This window comes from Capsicum annuum, chromosome 2, assembly GCF_002878395.1.
Source record: "Capsicum annuum cultivar UCD-10X-F1 chromosome 2, UCD10Xv1.1, whole genome shotgun sequence".
NCBI classification, from domain to species: Eukaryota; Viridiplantae; Streptophyta; class Magnoliopsida; order Solanales; family Solanaceae; genus Capsicum; species Capsicum annuum.
Window position 1 is genome coordinate 122,894,196 of NC_061112.1, and position 9,422 is coordinate 122,903,617.

The 9,422-nt window shown below is 32.2% G+C and overlaps 2 protein-coding genes across 4 annotated transcripts; both read left to right on the forward strand.

The window, feature by feature from the left end:
• Window positions 1-2,141: 2,141 nt before the first annotated feature.
• On the forward strand, window positions 2,142-5,444 carry LOC107859234 (GDSL esterase/lipase At1g29670). Its single transcript, XM_016704164.2, has 5 exons — window positions 2,142-2,462; window positions 2,997-3,121; window positions 4,325-4,570; window positions 4,667-4,913; window positions 5,044-5,444. Exons 1-5 carry the CDS (start codon window positions 2,201-2,203, stop codon window positions 5,295-5,297), a joined length of 1,134 nt encoding a protein of 377 aa, XP_016559650.2. The 5' UTR covers window positions 2,142-2,200; the 3' UTR covers window positions 5,298-5,444.
• Window positions 5,445-6,534: 1,090 nt separating this feature from the next.
• On the forward strand, window positions 6,535-8,348 carry LOC107859235 (GDSL esterase/lipase At1g29670-like). Of its 3 annotated transcripts, XM_047406796.1 has the most exons (6): window positions 6,564-6,633; window positions 6,812-6,994; window positions 7,094-7,218; window positions 7,300-7,545; window positions 7,638-7,884; window positions 7,994-8,348. In XM_047406796.1, exons 2-6 carry the CDS (start codon window positions 6,853-6,855, stop codon window positions 8,215-8,217), a joined length of 984 nt encoding a protein of 327 aa, XP_047262752.1. In that variant the 5' UTR covers window positions 6,564-6,633; window positions 6,812-6,852; the 3' UTR covers window positions 8,218-8,348. The 3 variants fall into 3 exon arrangements, with proteins under 3 accessions (XP_047262751.1, XP_047262750.1, XP_047262752.1); XM_047406795.1 differs by having other exon boundaries at window positions 6,535-6,994; window positions 7,094-7,215; XM_047406794.1 differs by having other exon boundaries at window positions 6,536-6,994.
• The last annotated feature ends 1,074 nt before the right edge of the window (window positions 8,349-9,422 follow it).

Genomic DNA, 9,422 nt, shown 5'->3' on the forward strand with positions numbered 1-9,422 from the left:
CAATAATTGAAATAAATAATAGTATTTACCATATGAACCACCATAATACCATATATATGACCCATTAATATCATATGAATTACCCAATAATTGAAATAAATAATTGTATCTATCATACGAATCACCATAATACAATATGTATCACCCATTAATATCATATGTATCACTCGTTAAAATCATAAAAATGTATCTATCGCATGAATTACCATAACACCCATATAATGATATCATATTTATCATTCATATGAATTACCATTAAAAAAATAAACATGTGTGAATAACTATATAAATTTATACATGTATCAATAGATTTTTTTTTAAAAAAAAATGGGAGAGATTTTAGGAGAGGAAAAAAAATTACATGCATTAATGTAGGAGAAAAAAATGAAGATGATTTAAGCATTAATGGAGGAGAAAAAAATCAAGAAGAAAGATGATTTAATTGTTGATAATTAGAGAAATATTTTAGGGAAGAAAATTTTGAATGAGTTAATGGTGGAGTAAAAATAGGATGTGGGATTTTCTTGATATGTATCCAGAGTAAAACTGAAAAATGAGATTTTATATAAATTTTTAAAAAGTAATGAATATTAGGTAATATAGTCTCTTTAAGTATAAGATTTGTGTAATTTATCTTTTTTTAACTTTTGCTTCCGCTGGTCTCAACAAAAAAGGTTCAATTTTTTTACTTTTGACCTTTGAAGGTTTTCTTACGAGACAAGGGGGGTTTAAAATTCAAAACCATTTATTTTCAAATATATATTGGGTGTATTTAATATCCTGTTAAGAATTTGAAAAACTTGCAAGTAAGTATTTAACAATTACATTGTTGGACGCATGATCTACTAATTATGGTTGCTCAACTTCGTTTAATCTAATCTATTTATATACAATACTGGTTTCCTATTTTAGAAAATAGTATTTGTAATAAAAATATATGTGTTAATGTAGGTTATTATCTGCCATTTCACAAATACATTAACGAAAAAGATGGTCTCTTTGTATCAAAATCTGAAATTCTATAAGCGGGCAGCTTAATATACTCATGTATATGATATTGATGCTCGTGTCCATGAGAGATACACACAATATACAATAATATATACTCTTGTATGTACTTTTCATATAAAATGATATAGTTGTTAGCTAGGTGTATATATTCTGGGTATGTAATTGTATATTAGGTGCGTATTGTTAGTTAGTATTATGATTTATAATAGTGTTGTTTATATAATTTCTAAATATATAAAATTTACTTCAAGAAAAAAATAAAGTTCTGTGTCCAAATTCACCCAAGAAATTAGTCAATTTGACCATCATACTCTAGAAGTTGTAACACATAAACTTCTTTTTTTTGCTTTGACCTTTTCTATTTATTTTTTTTCGAGCTTAGGCCTCCACCGATCCCAAATAAGATTCGAATGTTCAAAATAAATACAAGATTAATAGCATTTTGGTTTCTCAGTTTTGATAAATTCTATTTTTTATCCGTATAATTAATTTCTGACAAAGCACATTAAATCATCATTTTTTTGAATTTTGCACTTTTAATTCCCTTGCATATGAATATCCACATCCACAAATTTATCATCATTTGTTTTAAGAATTCAGAGCTATTGGTCTATCAAAAACAAACTCTTTATTTCACACTGAGGTAGGGACATGGACTGCGTACACTTACTTTCCCGAACCCCACTTGACGGGAATATACTGATTATGTTGTTGTTTTAACAATTCTACTATTTAATGATTCATGTGTTATACATTAAATTTACAGTACTGTTACTTTCTTGGTTAATTTTACGATAATATAATTCTATAAATATTCAAATATAACACATTCTCTATACAAAGGAGAAAATCATATATCACACAAGGACGTGCCAAAAATTTATAAATTAAATTAAAATGGTCTGGCCAAAAAAAAGAGAAAGATGACAATATCCTTGCTGGTTATGCCCCCTACCCCCACCACCCACCCTCACATCAACTTACTAAAAAACAATTTTTCATTAAGTCAGACTTGAATTATTTGTTCATTATGGTCCACGAAATTTGGCATGGGGTATCCTACATTTTTCAATTTGTGCTTAAATGAAATCATTTATCTTCTCTTATTTTCCTATTTATAGCTCCTACTATAGCTTTTGATTTTACCATTCCTCCTCTTCTAACTTTAGCTACCTTTATTTTTCTTCTAATGGCAACAAGTAAGATATTCAAGATATGGTTTGTATTATTATTGGTAGTCTTGATGAACTTAATAAGCCCATTCTTAGTAGTGGTAAAGGGTGAACAACAAGTGCCTTGTTTGTTTATTATGGGAGATTCTTTATTTGATAATGGAAATAACAATAATCTCCTCACTGCTGCAAAGGCTAATTATCCACCTTATGGAATTGACTTCCCTGATGGTCCTACTGGTAGATTCACCAATGGCAAGAATACAGCAGATTTCCTTGGTCATAACTTCTTCTACTTTTGTTATTATTTTCTTTGATTTGATTATCTTAACCTACTGTTTCTTTCATGAAAATCCTCAGTTTCGTTTACTATTATCTTATGGTTTTAACAAAAAATAATAAATAGTTGTTACCAACTATAGTAATTATGTGCATATCAATTAGTAATGAGCTAGCTAACTACTATGGATATACATGCACACATATAGTATGCATGAGAAATATACGATTTTATATCATTATTCAATCTGAATATTAGCCATTACATTGTTAACACTGCATAAAGACATTGTTGATGGAGTAGATGGTAATACGAATGTGAGAAACTGTCGTAGCTGTATAGTAGCACATATTTTGTCGTAATATGAAACGAAAAAGGTGGTTAATTTTATTGAAGATCAAAGTATATCACACGATAAATACTGATATTATTTTCATAGTATCAGTAATTAACCCAATATTTATAAGTTGTCTGGTTACAATGTGGTGGAGATATCCTACTGAATTGATATGATGTCCTATATTTATTTGCAGCTGAAATACTGGGTTTCGATAGATATATTGAGCCATTTGCTACTGTGAAGGGTGTGGAAATGTTTAGAGGAGTAAATTATGCATCTGGTGCTGCTGGAATTCGTGATGAGTCTGGAATACATTTGGTAAAATACTTCCAACATATTGTTCAACTCTACACAACCAGCAATTCAGAATGACGATTGAATTTATATATATATATATTACGAAATAGAGGGAGTACTATTTGCATTTACATTAAGAACAATATATATGTTTTCCTAGCTCTTTCGTGTCATCAACATTTGATATTATATCCGGAACTTGTTGGCCCTATTAAATCGGAATCACTCTACATATAGGAACATTATAAGGGAAGCGTGCAACTTCCTACCACGGATTTCTTTGCAGGACTCACCTGAAACCTCTGGTTAATAGTGTAGATGATAAAATAAGATAAGATGCACATGTCGAGTCCAAGCATTTTTTTTATTTTTTTTTGTCAAAGTGGTCTAACAATATTCTAAATTTCATTCTTGTTTTCCTAAGCACATTTGAAGTTGAAGTTATAAAAAAGAAGTAAAAGTTGGATTTATTTATTTATTTGCGCAAGTAGTAGGGTTTTGATTACTTGTATTTTATTTTTATTTTATTAGAATAAAACAAATCTGTGATATTGAAGATTGATTAATTGTGGAGGAAATAATTGAAGAAATTGAAAAATGCACCTTCTACCAAACTTTCAACTTGTGAAAAAGTTCCACGTAATTTAAGAATTTGTTCTCAATTTTATAAACTTGGAGATTTAGACCTGAACCTGAAAATTATTGAAACCTCTATATTTTCTCGTTAAGTCCATAAATAAACAAGTACACGTAACAATCATAAAGAATTATTTTTCGTCACCATGTTGCCAAACACCCTACAATATAGTAGTTATATAGGTAGTTTGGCAACATATAGCTAGCTAGTGACCTAGGCAAAGCTAAACCACTTGAACAAAACATTTAATTTGTCAAAGTAATTAAGATACACGTTTAAGGGGTGATTTGGTACACTAGATGAGATTAAGTATGAATATATATTTCATGAGTTGGATATTCATTGAGATTATTTTATCCGCCCCCATATCATCATCTTAGTACAGATGAGATAAAATAGTTCTGATTTAGTTATACCTCAAATCGAACGTGAGATTAAGTTAATATATCGAATTTCACCCATTCTAAAATTGTCCTTTAATTTTCCTACCCCATGAGAAGTACTTGTCAAGAAAAATATTAATTAAAGGACTAATTTTATCATACTATTACCTTTTTTCTTTCTTTTATCTTTTTGTGGATTTCCAGGGAGATAGAATCAGCTTGAACAGACAATTGAGAAATCACAAAGTGACAATTTCCCACATGTCTACTTTACTTGGAAATAAGACCTTAACTAAGGAGTATTTAAGCAAATGTATATACATTGTTGGAATGGGCAACAATGACTACATCAACAACTATTTGATGCCTCAGTTCTACCCATCAAGCCATTTGTACAAACCAGAAAAGTATGCTAAACTCCTAATTCAGCAATATTCAAAACAATTAAAGGTAAAAATTAAGTTACTCACTTATTCAACATTTTTATACATTTATAATTACTAACATGTTCCATTCTTTTTTTTTTTTTTTTTGGTAATAAAATAGAGTTTGTATCGTTATGGAGCAAGAAAAGTTGCTGTTTTTGGGGTAGGTAGCTTAGGCTGTATTCCAGCAGAACTGGAATTGTATGGGACAAAGGACTCAATATGTGTTGACTCTATAAATAGTGCAGTTCAAAAATTTGCAGACAAGTTCAAACCAATGATCGATGATTTGAACAGTAATTTGCCTGACGCTAGTTTCATCTACATAAATCAAACAAGCATTGCAATTGGAGATCCATCTGCAATTGGTACGTAAACATGTCACACAACAAACGTTACTTCTCTGTAATGGTAACTTGTTATCATTAGATTGAACTGTACGTACATACAGACAGTGTAACTTAAAATGGTATTTTCATAAATTTGGTTACGTTGTAGGTTTGACAAGTCTAGCTGAGCCATGTTGTGAAATTTCAAGCTTCATAGCTAAGGGACAGTGCAGTAATGGAGGGGGTGCATGCAGTGATAGAGCATCACATTATTTTTGGGATGGTTTTCACCCAACAGAAATTCCCAATAATGTGTGTGCTGAAAGAGCTTACACTGCTCTTCTACCTACTGATGCCTATCCTTTTGATATTAGTCACTTGGCTGGCTCAGCTCTAAATAAGTTAGCACAGTCAGGGGCGTAGCTAGTGTAGAGCTTGTGGATTCGATCGAGCTCATTAGTTTGTATGTGCATGTAACTTCGTCATGCTTTAAATAAACGACTATCGTCTCGATTATGTGCCCATTATTTTAAGACATGAATGGCTATGTTTGGTTGATGTTGATTTCTACTTTTTCTAGTGGTGCATATATAATTCAAGTCTTTTGCAATTTCGACATCTTGAAGAAGTGTTGGGTAATTTTTTCTTGTTTTGCTTCTTCGACGGAACAAAATTGTAGTATGTAATATCTTCTCCTAATATCGCTCTCACGTTGATATTAGTCGTTGTGAGATTTCTTTTTGTCTTATGAGTCAGTTAGGTGATCCAATTCATAAGTCAACTAAACTCTCATGAGTTCAACAACACAAGTCTCCACAATTACAAATGGGGTCTGAAAACATCACTCAAAACAAAATGTATGTGACTTTTCAACACAAGTACAACCACTGTTCCCTATCATTATCCTCCAACTTGACTGCCTTCAACCAAAGTTGTTCCGACTTTCGATGCCGCACTCGTGGTCATGTCTGATTCTCTAAGAAATATATATATATATATATAGTACTCCCTCAATTTTACGATAATTGGATTGTTGAAGTATTTTTTAGTGTTCAAATAAGTAAATGGTTCACAAATCAAGGTAGATGTTAGAATTTTTTTTTTTCCAAATTCACCCTTCATTAAATGTGCATTGGAAGTTTTGAAATTTGAAGAGGATAAAAATGAAAAAACATGATAAATTTATGTCTTTACTTTTTTTTTCTTAATATATGTGTCAAAATCCAACAATTAACTTATTGTGGAATGGAGTGAGTATTATTTTTGGAGAATCCGACACTCTCTTAGCAACATAGCCTTCAACTTCTTCTTGCTTTCTTCTACATTCTTATACCAGTTATTTTTCAGACCGGCCAGCTCCGTGTTGGTCAGAAAATCAATTTACCAAATACGATAAAGCTCAATATCTGTAATTAATTATCTCAATAGGTTGTAAATATTACTTAGTATTCTAAAGTTGTTAAATGAACTTTCTCCAAATTGGAATAACCTACTACGGAGGCATTTGGCCATTTGAAAATTGAAGTTGCGTTTGACTACGAATATAAATTGAATTTTCTATTTGATGCTATTCAAATCCTTCAAAAAAGTGAAAACGATTTCCACGTGCTGGTATACATGCGGCCCACATGAAGCTGCCAGAAATAATATCATCTACTCAGACTTGGTTCTTTCTGAACCACAATTTGGCATACAGTTTTTCTCTTCTGATTTTTTTTGGGTAGAAGGAATTTATTTTTCAATGTCTCATCCTCCTATGGTAATTAGTATATAGTTTCCCCATAATTTTGATTTTAACATTCCTTTCCTTCTAAACTTTGCTTACTTCATTTGGATAATTACATTTTATCATTTTCCTTTAATGGCTAGTACTTGCATCATTATATTATGGGATGTAACGATGATTACATTGATAGTTTTTATGAATTTAAAACCAGTGTTGGTAAAAGGTGAACAAAAGGTGCCTTGTTTGTTCATTATGGGAGACTCTACATTTGATAATGGAAATAACAATAATCTCCTCACTGCTGCAAAGGCTAATTATCCACCTTATGGAATTGATTTCCCTGATGGTCCTACTGGTAGATTCACCAATGGCCGCAATGTAGCAGACTTCATCGGTCCTAACTCCCAACTTCTTCTTCTTGTTTGTTCTCTCTTTCTCTAATTTCGTCTCTTAAACTTTGCTCAAATGACTCAGCCAACCCCCGTATGTGCAGCTGAACTATTGGGTTTCGATAGATATATTGAGCCATTTGCTACTGTGAAGGGTGTGGAGATGTTTAGAGGCGTAAGTTATGCATCTGGTGCTGCTGGAATTCTTGATGAAACAGCAATTCATGTGGTAATTGTCCAATTTTCTGTGCCCATGAAAACATATCAGAGAACTCATTTTCATTTTGTACTTTTTGGCCTGGAATTTCAGGGAGACAGAATCAGCTTGAATAGGCAATTGCGAAATCACAACGTGACAATTTCCCACATGTCTACTCTGCTTGGAAATAAGACCTTAACTATGGAGTATCTAAGCAAATGTATATACATTGTTCAAATAGGCAACAATGACTACATCAATAACTACTTGCTGCCTCAGTTGTACCCATCAAGCCATATGTATAAACCAGAACAGTTTGCTACGCTCCTAATTCAGCAATACTCAGAACAATTAAAGGTACAAATGGAGTTTCCATTAATCAATTCCTCTAATTTAGTTTTCTTGTTTATTGATTACTAACATACTCCACTTTGTCTGTCACGAAACAGACTTTGTACCTTCACGGAGCAAGAAAAATTGTTGTCTTCGGGATAGGAGGCATAGGCTGTGTTCCAGCAGAATTGGATTTGTATGGGACAGAGGACACTGCGTGTGTCAACTCTATAGATAGTGCAGTTCAAAAATTTTCGGACAAGCTTAAACCAATGATCGATGATCTCAACAGTGATTTGCCCGATGCAAATTTCATCTACATAAATTCAACAAGCATTGCAGTAACAGTTCCTTCATCTGTCGGTATGTTTGTCACAACAGTTCAGTTCAACTCGAGAGACAATATATAGTAGATGTCATTTATGGTGAATCATCATCGTGTTTGTTATATTTTGCTAAATTTCGGTTGCAGGTATAACAAACCTACGTGAGCCATGCTGCGAAATTTCGGTGACCAAAGGGGAAGGGCAGTGCAAACGTGGAGGAGGTGCATGCAGTGATAGAACAGCGCGATTTTTTTGGGATGGTTTTCACCCCTCAGAAGCTCCGAATAAGGTCATTGCTGAAAGAGCTTACACTGCATTTCTATCCACTGATGCCTATCCTTTTGACATTAGTCAGTTAGCTCAGCTCTAAGTAGTATAAAGACTAAAGAGTTGTAGCCTGTGTAACTTATCCTAATCATCTCTAAATAAACACTATTCTGCTACCTCATTTTGTATTAGTGTAATTTATCTATGTGAAATATGAGTCAATATTCTGAACTAGAGCTGAAACTTGAACCCTTTGCACATAACATATGAATTTCCAAGATTTGGCAACACTATTCTTAGACCCCTTGTTTTATATGTAATTGAGGGATGTGTCATTTTTAAGGCGGAAATAATATTTGGTCAAAGGGTATATATAGCTAAGACACGGAAAACTCTAACACAGGATGCAGTCATTTTTAAGGCGGAAATAATATTTGGACAAAGGGTATTGACAAGTGGAAGTCCAGTCTTTTCTTATAAAACACGTCACTCTACGAGGGAAGATGCAGATAAAAGGCCAATAGCCTGATGTCAGCTTCTACGACCAGCGAGAAAAAGTGCTTGGCTGAAGCCAAAAAGAGGGTGACCCACTTAAAGGCGGAGAATTTTGGAATTCAAGAGGTGTGTATCGATCGGTTGGGTTCGATTTTATGTATTATCAATTTTTCAATTTTTAAATATGTCAAACCAATAAAATTATTTTTCAGTTTATCGATTTTTAGTTCTTAATTATTCGATTTTCAATTTAACCAATAAGAAAAATACTCCTAAAATAAAAATAACAACAACTAACATGAAGTTAAATAGAATCTTAGTTTCAATCAAAATCCCACTTGATGTGTTTCAATTTACCAGAATCTTTAGTTTGAATTAAGGGTGTCAACCGGGCCGATTAACCGGCCCGATTTGACCCGTCCCGGTAAGTCCAAGGGTTTTAGGGGTCCGGGTTTTTTATTTGGGCCGGGTTAATCCGGACCGGATCCAACCCGGATTTGGGCCCGCCGGTTAATCGGCCCGACCCGATTTGTTTTTTTTTTTTTTTTTTTTTTTAATTCAGAATTTCACAAACTTAAATTTAAAACTTAGTTTTAATACATTATTCATTTACTATCAAGTATTATTAATTTATTATATTAAGTAGCATATATTTTATATTTTTATTTAAAGTAGTGTATATATTAAATGGTGTATATATATGTGTGTGTGTATATATCTTTTAAATCTAAAGTAGTATATATTTCACGTATACATGTGTATATGTTTTATAAATTAGTATATAACTATATATATATATATATATATACATAT

Coding starts and splice junctions, on each gene's coding strand:
- LOC107859235 (XM_047406794.1), top strand. CDS start 6,736: ATGGCTAGTACTTGCATCATTATATTATGGGATGTAACGATGATTACA. Junction 7,546..7,637: donor AATACTCAGAACAATTAAAG/GTACAAATGGAG, acceptor GTCACGAAACAG/ACTTTGTACCTTCACGGAGC. Junction 7,885..7,993: donor AACAGTTCCTTCATCTGTCG/GTATGTTTGTCA, acceptor TTTCGGTTGCAG/GTATAACAAACCTACGTGAG.
- LOC107859234 (XM_016704164.2), top strand. CDS start 2,201: ATGGCAACAAGTAAGATATTCAAGATATGGTTTGTATTATTATTGGTA. Junction 2,463..2,996: donor GAATACAGCAGATTTCCTTG/GTCATAACTTCT, acceptor ATTTATTTGCAG/CTGAAATACTGGGTTTCGAT. Junction 4,571..4,666: donor AATATTCAAAACAATTAAAG/GTAAAAATTAAG, acceptor GTAATAAAATAG/AGTTTGTATCGTTATGGAGC.